A 19,082-nucleotide genomic window follows, 5' to 3' on the forward strand; every position below is an offset into this window, starting at 1 on the left:
ACAGTTGCAGTTACCTGTGCTGCATGTTGGTCCGTACCACCCAGGTTTACACTTGCACACATCTGGAGAGACACACTCGCCGCCATTTTCACAGTGCCGATTACATACCACTGCAAACAGAAGAGAGTAGATAAACACTATGTAAGTATTTGCCATCAGGAGGAGATATAATCCAAGTTTTTCATTCAGCAGTACAATTATGCTTTGAAAATACTGTATAACATGCAGACAGGTGGGGGCTCGACCAAACTCCCATCCCGATGTTGCCTTATGTATTAATAAAATAACCCGAATTAATGGGATCAGGCAAAAACCTGATAAAATCAAGTGAATACCTGAATCATCCGATTTTTTTTTTACTTTTTCCCTAATCGTTTTTTTTCTGTTTTTTGCCCGAAAACCCGGAATTTATCGGGGGAACTCTCACTTCCCAAAGGCAAGGATATAATACCCATAATCTTCAGTAAAAAAAATCATATTAATACAGAGTCAAATACAAGTCAAAAAATCATTAAGATAATAAAGTGCAATAAATATGCCTTGACATAAAATTCCGTGTATCTAAAAGGTAAATTTTAACTGATGGGCAATGTGCCCCCCAGCAGTATCTTTGTTGTGGTACTAAGGGGCACATTTACTAAGGGTCGAATATCCAGAGTTAATAAACCCTCGAATTCGACCCTCGAGGTAAAAATCCTACGAATTCGAATCTCGAATTTCTTAGGATTTACAGCAAATCCTACGATCGAACGTTTGAAGGAAAAACCATTCGATCGAACAATGAAATCCTTCGAATCGAACGAAAAAAAACTGGGGAAGGTCCCCAAAGGCTAACATTGTACCTCAGTAGGTTTAAACTACCGAAGTATGTAATCAAAGTTTTTTTTAAAGAGACAGTACTTCAACTATCGAATGGTCGAATAATCAAAATTTTTTTGTTTGAATCCTTCGAATTGAAGTCAAAGTTCATAGTAGCCTATTCGATGGTCGAAGTTTTTTTACTTCGAATCCTTCACTCGAGCTTAGTAAATGTGCCCCTAAATGTCCATAGAAATGATGCCAGTACTCACTAGGATTAAAGCCAACAAATTGACTTGTAATAAATAGTCTGTAAATAAACCAGTTTTGCTGCTGGAATTATCAATTTGGCGAATATTTATCCTCAACAGAAGGGATTTAGAGTGTGCAACCAACACTACGGCCAGTGTGTGCAGACTCTGTGCAGCGATATCTGCTCATGCATTGGGGTCACAAATTACATATATACTCTTGACATGAGATGTAACTGGAATATGTTTGTTATATAATTATATGTGACCATTCTACTGGTTACCGTTGTTGCTTAGATGTGGCAAGAATGCCATCGTTATCACTTTGCCGTATAAAAAATACACAGTACTGCAAATAAACTTCACATATTCTTACTTGTTTCGCATCTTGGTCCAACATAACCAAAGGGGCAGGTGCAGACATTTCTTGCTTGACAGGTCCCGCCGTTTTCACATGGTAGATCACAGTAGGCTGCAAAAGGTCCATACTTTTTTTTAAAAAAAATCTCACTACTAGATTCACATGATTTACCTTATAGACATGTCACCATTTCACTACAATCTACGGTATACATCTCAATAATAATACCAACGAGTAGGACCATTTGTCTTCTACATCACATCTTCTATGCAACATCACATTTATATTTTATCCTAAGTATATTATAAAATATAAGGATATTATAACCGAAGAGTACCATGTTCATATAAAGCCATGAGACCGAGGTAGAGTACTGTTATACAGGTAATAGAACTCCAATGTGACTTGAAATATCCTTATATTTTAGAACAAGGGGGACTTTATTCTTAAAAAAAACACATTTCAGTGAGTCATGTGACAGAAATGACATCACTAAGCACTGTTTATAAGTATATAAATATTCATGGCTCGTATGTATTATAACAATGTAAAATACGATTTTGATTTAATGCAGTTTTAATGAAATACTTAATTTGTAATGAAATAACTTAGAGGGTTTCTTTTTATCCAGGTAAAACTACCTGGTTTGCTATAGTACAATATTACCTAATCATTGTGCTCTACAACCAAATTGTGCTCCACAACGATAATATGCAAATCAATCAACAACCTCTAACTGTGAAATTAGTACAGGTATGGGATCCCTTATCCAGAAACCGGATGTCCAGAAATCTCTGAATTACAGGAAGGCCATCTCCCATAGTGTTATTTTCAAACAAATACATGATCATAATTAAAGAAAAATACAGGCTTATTTATCTTGTGATAAAGAACACATTTGTGTTTGTATACAGTTTTTTCATTCAAATATGGATGTTTGTCTGCTTGCCCCAAGCCTAATTCCATGTAGATGTGTATTTTTTTTTTTATTTGTTCATTTATATATACGGCCACATCCATCATTAAAAAATGATGTCCTTTTTGTCTGTAATTATAAAATCGTACCTTGTACTTGATCCCAACTAAGATATACCTAATCCTTATTTGAGGCAAAATCTTATTGGTTTTGGTCGTGATTTTTGGGGCAAAAATTAAAAATTTTCATGGAAAAAAAAATCAAATTTTTCAAGATTTATTATACCCCAATGCTACAAAAAGCCTGAAACCAAAAACCCAGCATCTCTAACCTGTCGAGGTCCTGTATAAGTCAATGGCAGATATCCCTACCCCAATTTGAAGATATAGTGGTCTGCGCTGGGTTTAGCCCGATAATCTGAACAATTTGGGGTTTGTGGCCGATAACCTGGAAAAAATCGATGTTATCGAGTTTTTTCCTGACCTGACTTTTTTGAGTTATTTTAATGATAAGTAATGTAAAATTGTGCATGGAAGTTTGGTCGAGCTTTCTTTAATTAAAAAAATGAGATAAAATCAGATTTTAGTAAATAACCCCCTGTATGATTTTTATAGTAGACTTAAGATATAGAGATCTAAATTACAGAAAGATCCCTTATCCTGAAAACCCCAGGCTCTGAACATTCTGGATAACAGGTCCCATACCTGCACATACAATAGTAGTAAGCTGGCATCCCCAGCAAGCAAAAGTGCTTACCTTCTTCACACGTTTCTCCACCGTATCCTTGAGCACATTCACAAACATTGGGTCTCACACATTTCCCACGATTCTTACAGTCAGGACGACACACAGCTGCAAACGATTGGGACTAATTACAAGGAAGGTTTTATATTCGGCTGTATACATTTACTGTATGTGGGCAAATCAGGACTGTATGTAGGTCTGATGCTGCCCTCGGCATCGGACCTAAACACGCCCTTATGTTGTGCGCTTCATGTCAGCACGTTGTGCGTGTGATGTCACATGGTGTATTCAGCAGAAGTGACGTCAGCGCGCTGTGCAAGTGACATCACTTCCGCTTGCTTCCTCGGCCCCCCTTCACCTCACCCCCTCAACTCCGTCACCAGATTTCCTATGGAAATCCGTGGTGGAGGGGTTAAAAAAAATACAAATAAAAACTTAAAAAATAGGCACATCGAGGGCTGCCTCCAAAACTGTGCCGTCCTAGGCACCAGCCCTGGGGGGCATTAATATAAATACGGCCCTGGGGCAAATTAGTAGAAACACTCACCCATCTGGCAGTTGTATCCAGAGTAGCCATTCCTACATCTGCAAACATTCGGAGCTGTGCATTCCATATTCTTTCCACATGGATGCCGGCAAATTGCTGCACCAAAAACAAGCAAGTTAAGTCACAACTACAGTATATGAATAAAAACACAAATTATCAACCAGTGTCTTACAGGTAAGAGCATGTACATGATGCCCGTGCTGGTCTACTTAATGATAAAGAAACACAAACTTACAATACACTAAATTGTAGACAAATTAAATACAGGTATGGGATCCGTTATCCGGAAACCCGTTATCCAGAAAGATCCGAATTACGGAAAGGCCATCTCCCATAGACTCCATTATAATCAAATAATCCAAATTTTAAAAAATTATTTCCTTTTTTTATAATAAAATAGTAGCTTAAACTTGATCCCAACTAAGATATAATTAATCCTTATTGGAAGCAAAACCAGCCTATTGGGTTTATTTAATGTTTACATGATTTTCTAGTAGACTTAAGGTGGGAAGATCCAAATTACGGAAAGACCCGTTATCTGGAAAGCTCCAGGTCCTGAGCATTCTGGATAATAGGTCTTATACCTGTACTATATAAACTGTACCTTTGCACGTTAAGCCATCTCCATAGTAGCCGAAAGGACATCGTCCACATTTAAAGCCTCCGCTCACGGTTGGTTCACAAATAACTCCAGGATAACAGGGCGAATCAGCACATGTCCGTTTCGCAGATGCCATGGTAACAGCCTGATTAGCGCTATTTAAAGTCAGTAAATAGTTATCAGTTTGTTTTGGAAATTCATCAGTCCTGTTCTTTGCGGTGCTTCCCGATGCAACAGACTGATATTTTGAGCTGTGAGTCTGAGCTGGGGAAGTTGGATATACATTAGTACTGTTCCCTCTGGAAATTGGCTGCATCGCATGACTGGTGATCAAGGCTGCGCGAGAAAGGTTTGCGGTGGTTCTTCTGCCATTTAGTAGCTTTGAAATAGTCGTTCTTCTTGCAGTACTGGAGGATAGGCTTAATGAATGACCTCGGGTTGTTTGGAAGGAGCGGTTGTCTGTTTGCTGTTTCACTGTTGGACTCGGAACAGCAAGACTTGACTTTAAAGCTGAACCTAAAATAAGTGCATAAAATAAAAACAAAATATTTTTTAATAAGAACATTTAATTCGGCAACTGGCAATGTGGACAATCGAAGATTAATGCCATTTAAAAAAGTTAATTATTATTATTTATACAATTATTATGCTGAGACTTCATATACTTCATATAAAATGTATAATGAAGCAATTGAGCTCTTAATGAATAAGATGACAGTTGAATGTAGGACTGGCCATACCGGGACTGACTTTGACATTTGCACTAAAAGTAATAACAAGAGTAAAGGAAAAGGTTTTGGGACAGCTCCGACAGACTTCCCAATGGATACTATTAGCAGCTCTGAGCCAACCTCTTTAATGGATAATGGATAATAAGGATACAAATTAAACATATAGGATATAGGAGAAATAGAAAAAGCTCTATTTTAGACTAAAAAGATAAAGTCCAATCAGATACAGTCCTGAAATATGGGTCCGGTAACTTCCTTCATAAATGTAGTGTACATCATTGCCTATCTATTTTCATGATGTATAAGATCCATTCTATTGAATACTAGATCCTACTTTAGAATAATAGAGACAACATCTTCTGTTTCTGAGAAGTGATGAGTGTTGTTTTGCAATGTACTAAAGAGAAAATTCAGATACCTACAGCTGTAATTGAAATCATATGATTTTTCTACAAGAGAGACAGTTTATTTTATGCCACTCCTACATAGCAAATTAATCCTCCATAAAATGATTGCAGGTGTTATCATTATACAGGTTGTTAATGATCTAATATGCATGCATACTGTATAGCAAATGTATAATCCGTGCTGGATTTTTTTTCTAAGCACAGGATTGTTGTGTCAGAGCACATTTGGGATGCAATATCAGCCTTCCATCTGTAATAAGTTATTACAGGGAACTACTGACATCACGCTAAATTCCTACCATAGAGAAAGAATGTGTTTTGGATTTGTTCTTCCCAGTGGTGACACAGTCTTACCCAAGCAAAAGGAATTCATACGGTAAGTGATGATAGCCTAGAGCCAGATTGCACTAATGGTTCAATTACAAATAGGCTCCATATTCAGGTCTCTGTACCCCTCATGTTATTAGAATGATATTTAGAAAACATAGTGTCACTGTGCAAAATCAATTAAATCAAACATTAGCCCCTCATTAGACCTCTAGTTATGAGCACAGAGAAAATTCATAAAGAGTGATGTTCCAGGGAGCCATTTGATAAGGAAATTCTCAGTACAAAAAGTGGGCAGTAAGCTAGAAATTTCATAAAACAGTAAAAGAAATGAATAAAGATAACCGGCAGGCTTAATATGTTTGGTGGACTCTCAGATGAAGTTTCAGAGAAAAGGGCAGCTACAGTACAACAAAAAAATTAAATGTACGCTGTGTATAAAAGCCAAGTAGCTTCATTTGATCCTTATTATATTTCATATATCAATGGTTTTTCTTAACTTTTTTAACTGGTAAGGCAACGATTCAGGGGCAGGTGAAACTGAAGAATACATAAGAGTTACCAGTAGTTTAATCTTTTTCATGTTTATCAATACTTATATGTTAGGATGGAACATTTTCATAAGTGACACATTTATCAAAGAAGATTAATGATTTCAGCAGTAGAACAAATTAATTTCTTTTGGGCTGTTAGTGTTTAGTGTAGGTCAACAGCAGCACTAAGCATTAATACCCATCCATATTATTAATCCTGGATGATAAGATTAACAAAGAAGATATTATACCACGATGCTGCAAAAAGACAGAATCCTTAATCCGCCATCTCATATACTGTATACAAGTCAATGGGAGAGTCACCAATCTCAATTTAAACTAGCTATCGTGGTTTGCAATGGGTTTGGGCAAAAAAAAAAGGGATTAGAGAAAAAAGTCCAAAAATATCAGACAATTTGGGTTTTTGCTCGATTTTATCTATTTTTTTCCGAACCGATTGATTTGAGGTTTTTTTTTATTAATAAATCAAATAGGTCAAATAGGGCATGGGAGTTTGGATATCTTCATGTATCTGTAACGGTTTTATGAGATAGAAGGAGGCCCTCACCAAAGGTTTCAAATGGGGGCTTGAAACAGAAAAGTCTTACCAGCACTGCTTTTTAAAATTCTATGAGTAACCTTCCTCCTACATAACACTACTTTACTCTCTCATATCAAAACTCTAAATGGTTTCATTTACATGGACTGACATGCATGATAAACAACATGAACATAAGTATTCATGGATGACCAGCATGGATGACCATGTGTACCCCACTGGCCAAATGACCCAATCAAAAGGCAGATGTACGGCTAATGCAGTTCCAGGTTGGTTGATGGCCCTATACACACTGCAAATTAGGTCACTCTAATTAATACAGTTATTAAACACAATGTTCAGCAATCCTACAGTTCTGTTGGGAAATGACAAAACTGGACACAAAAGCAGTCTATGTGTGCCAAGGCACTCAAGGTTTTAATCTATTTCAAAGTCCATCTGGAAAAAGCTTTTTCTATCAGGATCACTTTAACACATCTATGGCGTGCTAAGAACACAGTCATCCTGATCAAAACCAACTGCTTTGTAATGAAAGGCATGTGAAGCTTCCATATGCACCATGGCTAATTCTTTAACTCAGGAATTCCTTGCCCAAGCTGAAAATGAATGGCCTGCTACTTGTACTCCTGCACATCTGCTCTGAGCACAATGACACTCAACAGAGTAACTTAGATACTCTAATGGAAACTTTATGTTTGGAGTTGCATTACAACACAAAGATATTCCCCCTTCCAAATGTATAAACTGGCTCCTTCTTTTATTTGATGGGGGGGGGAGTTGCTCACCAACGTCTTTGCTGTTGCTCCTGGTGACCTCAAAGCATGTGCTTGTTTTTGAATTCCAGGCTTGGAGGCTAGTTTAGTGCATAAAACAAGGTGTACTACCTAGAAGAGCCTCCTGTAGGCTGCCAATCCACATAGGGGCTACCAAATCACCGCCCTTATTTGGCACCAACAGGAACATTTTTAATGATTGTGTTGCTCCCCAACTCATTTTACAGTTGAATGTGGCTCACATTACAAGTAATTACAAGTCATAGTAGTTCTTTATCAGCTTTGAAAACTAGAAACATTACACATTGTTCATTATTATGTAATTTACCTCCATGGATGTAAATTTCTTTTTTCCCAGGTGCTTTTGTAAAGATATCTGTCAACACCATTATTGGCATCTGTGTTGTCAGCAATATCTGGGCTGTATGACACAAAAGAGAAAGTTTACAGTCCTGAAATCGTCCAGCCTATTCATCGTATTCTAATATATTTTGGACGCATTCTAATATGATATTTGAGGTGGCAATTTTATACTGTAAAATGGACACAGTATATTTTAATAGCTGCTGTTGTTCTTTCAGTAAGTAGACACATAGTATGATGCCTCAATGAGTGCAGCTGCATTGCGAGTGGGGTATCAAAGCCAGAAGAACACATAGAAGCATATTAATTAATTATCTATTTTTAATAACCTTAATTAAATTTAACCACTCTTAGTTCAAATCTTAGTTCATTGTTTGTGTATTGACAGAAAATGAATAACAGATCTTGGACCAATCTGTCCTTCTTAGAGAAATTATATTGGACTGCTACGGTCTAGGGGTTAGTATTTTCAAGATCTTGAGGTCAGCCCTAGTTTGTAGGTTTCTCTGCGTTAGGGGGATATGTAAAGTGTTCTGCTGATGACATTGTACAGAAGGTACTTACTACATATCTTTCCATTGCCTTGATGGCCGTCTGGGCATTGGCCACATGCATATGATCCATAAGTATTAGTACAAGATACACCAGAGAAACAAGGGCTGGATAAACACTCATCAATATCTTCTTGGCATGTTATTCCTAAAACGAGTAATGGCTTTATTAATAACATCATTTTCTAAACCTTAATTAAAATCAGCTTAAATAGATCAGTTTCTGATGTCATGGTGTTTATTTGCTTACAATGTATTGGATTGTGTTCCATGTCATGTTAAAGTGAACTAGTTATTATATCTATTACAGGTATAGGACCAGTTATACAGAATGCTTGGGACCTGGGGTTTTCTGGGAAAGGGATATTTCTGTAATTTGGATAATCTAGTCAAAAATCAGGTAAACATTACATAAATACAATAGGATTGCTTTGCCTCCAATAAGGATGAATTATATATTGGATCAAGTAAAATGTACTGTTTTATTATTACAGAGAAAAAGGAAATAACTTTTAAAAAAATGTATGTCTCTGTGTGATGAAAATGGTCTCTGTGTGACATGGTCTTCTAAATAATTTTAAATTTAGCACTAAAGGCTGTGGTTATGATTGCTACAGCTATTATTACACTGTCCTGAAAGTTAGGAGATGATGGGGTAAGGAAAGATCATTGGTTTCCAAAGAGATCTTGAGAAACCCCAATATAATTTATACTTTTTGTAGGTGACCATTGTTACTAAAGACATAACACTTATTTTGATATTACTTTTATATGAAAGATATAGACTGGGCATTGCCTGGCCTTAAAGGGTTAAGTTGTGCAGCGCCAAAAAGCAAAAGGGGTTTGTTAGTATTTATACCTTTTAGCCCCAAAGGGCATTCACAGTGGTAGCCATTCACTTTATCGACACATTTACCAGGGCCGCATGGATTAGACTGACATTCATCTATGTTTACTTGACAGTTATCCCCCTCAAACCCATTTGGGCAAAGACACAAATATTCTCCTTTTCCAGGTGGAAAGTTCATGTTGGTCACACATGAGCCGCCATTAATGCAGCCACAGGGTTTGACTATTACCTGCAGAGAAAGGAGAACATGCATTGAAAACAAATCAATAGTGAAAACAGCTTTCGGAAGGACATGAGAGGGTGAGTGAATGCTCATTTTATATTTCTAAGCTAAAAACAAGATAAGAGATGTAATTCACAAAGCACTTTGTATGAATTATGGTTGTTTCTTCTGTTTGTTAAGGCCCTATACTTGGCCCGATAAAAGCTGCAGACAGACCGAGTTGACAGCTTATTGGCCCATGTGTGGGGCCATCCGACGGGCTTCCCCGATTGATATCTGGCCGAAAGTCGGCATGATCTTGATCAGGCAGGTTAAAAAATCCCATCTGATCATGTCCCCATCTCTGCATTTCTGCGGTCCTGTGGTCGGACTGCCCATTTCAGATACATTATGATCCGATAGGGCCCACGATCCAGGAGAGATCTGCTCATTTGGGACATCGCCAAGCGAGCTAGTCATGCATGGTCTGTTCTAACACAAACTTTGTGTTTGAAATATCATTGGTTAAACACATGAATAAATGCATTAAGATTATATATAACAAAGCTTCAAAAAGGGACAAAGAGAAAAATAACCCAGCGTTTCAGGACAAGGGGTAATTAGCAACATTTTGGGGTGGTTTTGTAATCCTGCCTTTCCTTTTATTTTTAACCACTTTATTTTCCCTTGTATTTAAACAAAATGCCCAGTCCTACCACTGACCCAAATGCAATGTGGGAAAATGTTTTGTGACCAGGGTTAAAGCCATGTTACAATAAAGGCTTTTTAACTTTTCCCACTTTCATTGTGCCGTTCATTGAACTCTTTTTGGTCTCATCTGACCACAAAACATTTTCCAGCATTGTATTTGGATTTGTGTCACATTTTTTTTGGCAAATTCATTATGTTTTCATCTGATTCTTCTATGCCACCTTTCCCCGTGAGGCAAGTTCAGGCTACTTTCCCAAAAACGATTTACATTATAGCCGGCGGCAAAGCATTTTCAGGAGTATAATCATCCAAGATAAATTTGCTCTACCACCTGAAATCTTCATGTGTGCTATAGCCCTAAAACAGTTATTTAGGTTTCACTGTGCTGGCCAATGCCTTATAAAACAAGTAAATATTTGTAATTATCTACTAGATAGAACAAAGTAAACAACACAGCTATAGTAAATGCTAGTGGCGCATCATCATAAATGAGTATTACATTCACTGCACAACTAATTGTCACATATTGCCAGCAAACGGTACAGAATGTATAGTAATACATATGTCACACATTGACAAGAGTAACAACATTACAATAATTAATTAATCTGAGAACTCCAACCACTTGTAAAAGTAGCAACTTCAGTATATACAGATGTACAATGTAATAACAGTGTAAAAGGTGTTCATTGGGGTGGACCTGTTTTTAAAGCACTAAAAAATGTTGATTTATCCACAGACATATACCATACCTCCACAGTTACTTTAGTCTGAGCATTGCAGTCGTCTGTTAGAGTAAACACAAATTCTTGCGTGACGGGCGACATGACTTTCCATATGAGCAACCCTGCTGGGGATAAGCTTGCATTTTCAGGACCAGATTCTAAGGTGAAAAGTATGGCAGAACCTTCTGGGTCTGCTCCGACGAATTGGTAAACAAAGTTTTCCCCATAGAAAGTTTGTAATTTATCTGGTAAGGAATCAATCACAGGAGGCTGGTTATCTGAAATAAAGAACAGAAATTAGCATCATTTTTTATTCATCACCTAAAATATTTCCCTCCTATTATCTTTTATTTACTAACAATTAACACATTTAAACATTTTGGTAAACATTAAATTGCTGTGTGATAATTATTCTTATTACAAACCTCACAAACTCGACCTTTGATAAGTATCTCCTAAAATGAGAACTAACCCATAAAAGTTACAAATTGGAGCTACAAATCTGCCCTGCGTTCCTATAACACCAGCCTCTTCCAAGCCAAACAAACATACTTTACTTCACTCATTAACTCCCTTTCTAAAAAACCAGCACAACTTTTCTCCACCTTTAACACTCTCCTTTCCCCTTCTCCACCCCCTCCATGCACATCTGTCTCTGCTCAAGATATTACTGAGCACTTCAAAAACAAAATTGACACTATCTCAACCCCCCTAGACTTCCACCACCCTCCCTCCACACTCCCCAGTCTCTCCTGTGCTCCTTCACCCCTGTCACTGATGAGGAAGTCTCAAAGCTTTTGGCCTCTTCTCACCTTACCACCTGCCCGCTTGATCCAATTCCCTCAAAACTTCTCCGCAATACCAATCCTTGTCTAATCAAAGCCTTAACTCACCTATTTAATCTTTCGCTCTCAACTGGACTGTTTCCTTCTCAACTAAAACATGCTCTTGTCACCCCCATTCTGAAAAAAACCCTCTCTTTATCCCTCCAATCTTGACAACCTCCGACCTATCTCTCTGCTACCTTTCATCTCTAAACTACTTGAGCGCCTAGTCTACAACCGACTAACCTCATTCCTCTCTGACAATAACCTGCTGGACCCCTACAATCTGGTTTTAAGCCACAACACTCCACTGAAACTGCCCTGACTCGACCAACTAATGACCTTTTAACCGCTAAAGCCAACAATCATTTCTCACTACTAATACTGCTTGATCTCTCAGCTGCATTTGACACTGTAGAACACCCTCTCCTCCTCCAGTCCCTCCATTCGCTTGGCCTTCGTGACACAGCCCTGTCCTGGTTCTCTTCTTACATCACCAATCGTTCCTTCAGTGTCTCCTACAATTGAGTAGCATCTTCTCCCCTACCTCTTTCTGTTGGGGTTCCTCAAGGCTCTGTCCTGGGACCATTACTATGCTCTCTCTATACTTCCTCCCTCGGCAAATTAATCAACTCATACGGTTTCCACTTCCACCTCTATGCTGACGATACTCCTGCCTCCTGCCTGTCCACTATCTCTACCTGGATGTCGCAACGCTACCTTAAATTAAACCTCTCTAAACCTGAAATGGTTCTCTTTCCTCCAACTAACACCAATAACATCCCGGAAGTATCCATCATAATTAACAATTCTACTATCACCCCCTCTCCCCAGGCCCAGTGCCTTGGGGTTATTCTAGATTCTGCTCTGTCATTCACTCCTCATATCCAGTCACTTATTAAATCATGTCACTTCCACCTAAGGAACATATCCAAAATACGATCATTTATCACCCAAGATGCTGCCAAAATTCTTATTCACTCGCTCGTCATATCGCGTCTAGACTACTGTAACTCTCTTTTAATTGGCCTCCCCCTCCAGAGACTGTAACCTCTCCAGTCCATAATGAACACTGCTGCGAGGCTCATACACCTCAGCAACCACTCCTCCTTTGCCTCGCCATTCTGTCAATCCCTGCACTGGCTTCCGCTATCTTTCAGAATCAAATTCAAATAAATGACCCTGACATTCAAAGCACTTCATAGCTCTGCCCCACCCTACATCTCTGAACTCATCTCTATATACTCACCCAACCGCTTACTACGCTCCTCTACTGACCTGCTACTCAATTCTTCTCTCATTACCTCCTCACATGCTCGCATTCAAGACTTTGCAAGGGCTGTACCCCTCCTCTGGAATTCTCTCCCACAGTCTGTCTGACTTTCTCCCAACCTTTCTGCTTTCAAGAAATCTCTTAAAACGCACTTCTTTCGAGAAGCCTACCCTCACTCTGCTTAACAACCAAATGCAACACCACATACAGTATCACATTTCTCACCCACTTAATTCGATCTTGCCCACTCCCACACCTTGTGTATTACTCCCTTCCCTTTAGAGTGTATGCTTATTTGCATAGGGCCTTCCTCACCTTTTGTACCAGTATTGATTGTGATGTATGTAACTCCATATGTTCTATGTATATAATTCATGTGATTTAGTTGTATAATCACATTTACTTTACAGTGCTACGCAATATGTTGGCACTATATAAATACATGTTAATAATAATAATAATAATAATATGGCTAGCAATGCCATATTTTATATACTGAATTTACTGAACCAGCCTAAAGGTTTAGCATCTCTTTAGTAATAATGATATAGGACTTTAAATTTGTCACAATAATTTCTCGTCTTGGATTTTGTTAGTATTGTCAGTGACATGCACAGGCTGAGTGTGCGTTGAGCAACTAGGGGTAGGCAGAAGAGGCACGTGCCATATATTGTGAGATTTATATTACATATAATACACTAGAGCCATGAATATCCTGTAAATGATATCCTTATAAACGGTACTTACTGTATGTGGTCCTGGAACTTCTTGGTAACTTATAATATCCTTATACTTTACAATCGGGGGTACTTTATTCACTGTATATACACTGTATATATTGTGAGTGGGTCCCTAAGCTCAGTAAGTGACAGCAGCACAGAGCATGTGCAGTGAATCAGCAGAAAAGAAGATGGGGAGCTACTGGGGCATCTTTGGAGACACAGATCTTTACTGCTAAAGGGCTGTGATACCCTTGGGCTGTACAGAAGCCTGAAACATAATGTACAACATTTCTGCCCTATGTCTTTAGTTAGGCTTTAGTTCTCCTTTAAGAATGAGCAAACAAAAGAAGCAAACATACTTTCAGCAATAGACCATGTTAGCTTTGACAGATCCGGCCTGCATTGTAAACACGGGCTTGTAGGATTGGATTCACCTTCTCCATAGCAGAGTCCATCTATATTACATGTTTTCTCCTGTAAGACAAGCATAAGGTAAATAAGAATTATAATGCTCATTTTTTAAGCATATCTTAATAGTTCAGGTCATTTGGAAACTTCGTGTTCTGCTACATACAACATTGCTTCTACAAAATCACAATACCATTGTCAAAATATACATCACAAGCTTTGTATAGCAGCTGTACTCTTTCACAGATCCACACCTGGGTTTCCATTATCCCACACAGACACTGAAACTCTGATTTATGTCTGTGCAAATCTCCCATGGTGTAAAATAAACAGAGGGTTTAATGCAGTCTGTTTTACACAGCTGTGGGTCCTTAGTTCACCAAGGCTAATCACAACAACAGTAGGTGGGCAGACCAATCATTATCCCAGTGAAGCTTGATGTGTCTCAGTATTTTGTCAATGCAAACAGCAGATATGGTATCATAACGTATATACGCTCATAATGAGTTTTTAATTGACAGGAGAGGTCTTAATAAAAACAAAAAATAGTAATGCATTTTTAAGTTTTAATACAAAAATTAGGCAGAAATGATACTTAGCAGCATAAAATGAAACGGGAAAACTAATTTTTGGAGAGTATTTAAAAGGTCCCTAGTTACAACTGTCACTAACCATTTTATAGGTAAAACCATAGTAGACAGAGTGGGCATGTCGCTCTACACATACACCTCAATCCTGCCTTGGTCTTTGTGCCTATAAAACACTGGTTTCCAAACTGTGGGCTACCCCCATGGGTGCTTCAAGTAGCAGCTGTTCTGACTGACTGAAGGCAGTTAGGGTGAGATATGCTGAAGGCAGTTAAGAGAGATCTGGGGGACCACATTCATTGCCTTAGATACTCATGGAACTATGGCCAACTAATTAATAAATAATCAAAAAATGGTGTGTATATCTGCTCTTAAGGAATACGTATGAATATGAAGTTACAACAGATGTCACGGTGTGGTCTCAATACAAAAAGCCCCAGTTCAAGGGTTGCCAAAAATTGGAAAGTTCAAAATATATGAAAAAAACTAATAGTAATAAATGCAGTAGCATAAGTAGCTAGGCTACACATGCCCTTATAAACATAGTTAAATGTTATACTTGTGCTACTGCATTTATCACTTTTGGGTCTTTTTCACATATTTTGAATTTCCAATTTTTGGCAACCCTTGGACTGGGGCTTTTTGTGATGAGACCACATGGTGACATCTTTTGTAAATTCATATGCATACTTATTCCATAAGAGCAGATATACACACCATTTTTTGATTCTTTTTTAATGAGTTAATCATAGTTCCATGAGTATAGAAGGCAAGAAATGTGGTCCCCCAAATCTCTCCTAACTGACTTTTAAATTCCTCACTATATCTCACCCTACTGATTTCCAAATGATTAATACCCTAATATTTTCAGAAACCTATTTCAAGTCTTAAAAATGCTGCTATAAGCCAATATCACTTACATGGACAAAACCCCTACTCTATTTACTAATTATTTTTTCTAATCTACAGCGTCAGCAGGCCCTCTACTGTTTTATATGGATTGGAGGGGTTTTTTTTGTAAAGGATGGCAGATGACAACATTTACACCATAAAGAATAAACAAACCATACCTTTAATGTACACAAAACATCTGACAGCGCATCACAATTCTGGCATACTCCGTCATATAAAGTCATTGTTTTAGAGTTACTAAACGTATAACCATCATTAGACACCTGTAAATAAATGAACAAAAGTTAAAATACACAATATTAATATTAATATAAAATTTCATGATACCGTATATACTCGAGTATAAGCCGAGTTTTTCAGCCCCCAAAATATGCTGAAAAACTCTACCTCGGCTTATACTCGGGTCAAGCGCAAAAACAGTCGCCAGCGTCCAAGAATAGTCGCCGGCGTGTAAGAATAGTCTCCAAGAATATTCGCCGGCGTCCAAAAACGAGACACGACACCTCCAATGGGAGCAGAAACCCTCAATTTTTTGATTGAAACTTACCAGAAGCTGCTGCGTTTCTCACCCTCGGCTTATACTCGAGTCAATAAGCTTTCCAAGTTTTTGGAGGTAAAATTAGGTACCTCGGCTTATACTCGGGACGGCTTATACTCGAGTATATACGGTATGTGTTCTATTCTTCCTTTGGGCCCCCTATTCAGTGTATGTAGATTACGACTCGTTACAATGACTGAGCCTTATTTAATCAGGCCCTTAGTAGGCTAAGACAAGAAGGCTCAAAGGTACATCTTCCTTATGGCATCCCCTGAGCACTCACTATTATAAAAGTCTATTATAAAAAGAACTGTAAATCCTGATTGGTTCAAAGTTTAATACAGTTTGTCACATGTGAACATTATTTAGAAAGGTGTTCCCACTGATAGGATCCTCAGACAGGACTTTCTTGGCTTTAAACCAGTTTGCCTCTTTTTATTGGTGATATTTAGAGGTGATTTTCAGCCAAAAATAGTTTTATGTTGGGTAACAAATGAAAATGTCATGGTAAGCAACTTTCAACATCCGTTAAACATGTAAAGTTGTTCATAAATGTAATTGAAATCGAAAGGAATATTTGTATACCGTTTCTGCTTCTGACTCTTAAAACAATATCAAAGAAGTCAGTTCTCCTTCAGGTCTGTTAGCGGGTTCTCTAACATTGTTTCAGGAGTCAGATGCCAAAGTGCAGAGAATATAAACAGCCAAACAGGAAACTGTTTTCAACAGAAAGGACATTACTACAATGAAAAAGAAAATATAAAAGCATTTACACCTTACCTTAATTTGCCATTTTGCTATAGGTTTATCGTCCACTGGCTCCATGCCATCAGGCTGTTGTTCATCTACAGGCAACTGACAGTCTACAGTTCTAGCATTCCTGAAGGCAGCGTCTGTTAGCACTGGCTCTGCAAAAATCCACTTTCCACCACTATACTGGGAGCATTGCAGGAGAGTACAACGTACAGAAATTGTTTAATATAGGCAACACTTATAGCAGGGCAGAATATGTCATTGTAAGATCAACAATTTGTCATTGTTTCATCATCCGTTGTTACAATTTGTAATGTAATATAATCATACACATGTATGGGATCTCTTATCGGAAAACCCTAAATCTGAATTATCTTTTTTTTTTACTTTAATTTTACTTTCTAACAATAAGACGGCATCTGTTACTTGAAGATAACTAAGCTGCATGAATCCATAGTGGTGGCAAAATAATCCTGTTGGGTTTATTGAAGGTGTAAACTATTTTTAGTAGACATAAATAACGGTATTATATATGATGGAAACCCCCTTATTTGGAAAACCCCAGGTCCCAAGCATTCTATGTTTATAATTCATGTGATTTAGTTGTATAATCACATTTACTTTACAGTGCTACGCAATATGTTGGCGCTATATAAATACGTGTTAATAATAATAATAATAATAATTCCAAGTAATAGATCCTATACCTGTAGTGTCAATTAAGAAAGTGGAAATTAACAGTAACATTTGAAAAGCCCTAACTAGCCTGTAAAATATATATGTATAAATGGTGCTTACTGATGTTACTTATGTCACATGACTTGCTGAAGCTTGTGATAATCTACTATACGAACTATACTATAATATACTATACAGAAGAAATCACCTTACAGCTCATGACCTATATAAAGGCACTCAACCTGCTGCCTTGCTATCTTACATCGGTATAGAACTCAGTGGTAACGTATCCTTATATAGGGTGTACATTATTTCTTATATCATATTTCTCTGATGTCAGAGATATCAAATTATAACATTAGATTTGTAATATTACATGGCAGAAATGCACAGCATTTGGTTGAGATAAATCCATTGGGTTATTGAGCATGCAGTTAATTTCTGCTTAAATTTGTGATTTATACAGCTTCAGATAAAGGGGTCACCAACTCTCACTGACTAGCTAAAGGTGTGGGAATGCTGGGAGCATGGCTGAATTTTAGCACAGAGTAAGTCAGTATTTATGGCATAAAACACTTTAAACAAATAAAAATGACACCTTATATAGTAAATTGCAAAATCCCGCTGATTTAACTCATTGAACCAGTTTCTATAGAATACATTAACAATAATCCTCTAGCTACAAGTAACATCAATGATTAACATCACAGAAGAACATACCTGCTGCTTAGTAAACTCACACTTAAGGGTGGATGTTTCTTTAAAGCCAAGACCAAATACCCTTACAGAAGTACAGGCGTATTTTCGAATATCACAAAGTCCCTTGTTTTCAAGATCCAGAATCTCAGGCACCTGATCTTTACAATAGTAAACATATTGTCAGCATGTTGTTATTTTGTTTGCAGGCTCTGTATCAATAACAATTTTTTTAGCATAAAAAAGGGAATTAACTCAAGGGTTGAAAACATAACTTTGCCTCTTTATAGGTCCCTGGTAAGGCCTTACCTGGAGTATGCAGTGGGCTCCAGTCCTTAAAGGAACAGTTCAGTGTAAAAATAAAAACTGGGTAAATCGGCTGTGCAAAATAAAAAAAAATTCTAATATAGTTAGTTAGTCAAAAATTGAATGTATAAAGGAGTGACTGGATGTTTAACATAACAGAACAGAACAATACTTAGTCAGTATGACATAACTGTTCAGTGAGTTTGCAACTGATCCTCAGCATTTAGCTCAGATTCAAAAGCAACCCTTATTATCTATGTGCCTCCCTCAAGTGTCTGATTGGCTACTGCCTGGTAACCAATCAGTGGAAACCAAGAGAGCTGAAAAGCAGGAAGTAGAGTTCTGGCTATTATTTTACACATCCAGTCACTCCAGCCTTTATACATTACATTTTTGGCTAACTAACTATATTAGAAACATTTTTTATCTTGCACA

At 37.6% G+C, this 19,082-nt stretch overlaps 1 protein-coding gene across 4 annotated transcripts in view; it reads right to left on the bottom strand.

Annotated features, from left to right (window-relative positions):
• vwde.L (von Willebrand factor D and EGF domains L homeolog) overlaps positions 1 to 19,082 on the bottom strand; it is a 61,314-nt gene that overhangs the window by 5,771 nt on the left and 36,461 nt on the right. For all 4 annotated transcript variants that reach the window (XM_018267340.2, XM_041565917.1, XM_041565916.1 and 1 more), the window contains 13 exons: positions 18,366 to 18,502; positions 16,995 to 17,150; positions 15,835 to 15,939; positions 14,129 to 14,243; positions 10,978 to 11,228; positions 9,322 to 9,541; positions 8,476 to 8,610; positions 7,877 to 7,969; positions 4,222 to 4,734; positions 3,618 to 3,713; positions 3,083 to 3,178; positions 1,426 to 1,521; positions 15 to 110 (listed from right to left, as the gene is read on the bottom strand). In XM_018267340.2, coding sequence (XP_018122829.1) covers positions 15 to 110; positions 1,426 to 1,521; positions 3,083 to 3,178; positions 3,618 to 3,713; positions 4,222 to 4,734; positions 7,877 to 7,969; positions 8,476 to 8,610; positions 9,322 to 9,541; positions 10,978 to 11,228; positions 14,129 to 14,243; positions 15,835 to 15,939; positions 16,995 to 17,150; positions 18,366 to 18,502 — 2,109 coding nt within the window. The remainder of the gene's footprint in view (positions 1 to 14; positions 111 to 1,425; positions 1,522 to 3,082; positions 3,179 to 3,617; positions 3,714 to 4,221; positions 4,735 to 7,876; positions 7,970 to 8,475; positions 8,611 to 9,321; positions 9,542 to 10,977; positions 11,229 to 14,128; positions 14,244 to 15,834; positions 15,940 to 16,994; positions 17,151 to 18,365; positions 18,503 to 19,082) is intronic.

The sequence above is a fragment of the Xenopus laevis genome, chromosome 6L (assembly GCF_017654675.1).
Source record: "Xenopus laevis strain J_2021 chromosome 6L, Xenopus_laevis_v10.1, whole genome shotgun sequence".
Classification (NCBI taxonomy): domain Eukaryota; kingdom Metazoa; phylum Chordata; class Amphibia; order Anura; family Pipidae; genus Xenopus; species Xenopus laevis.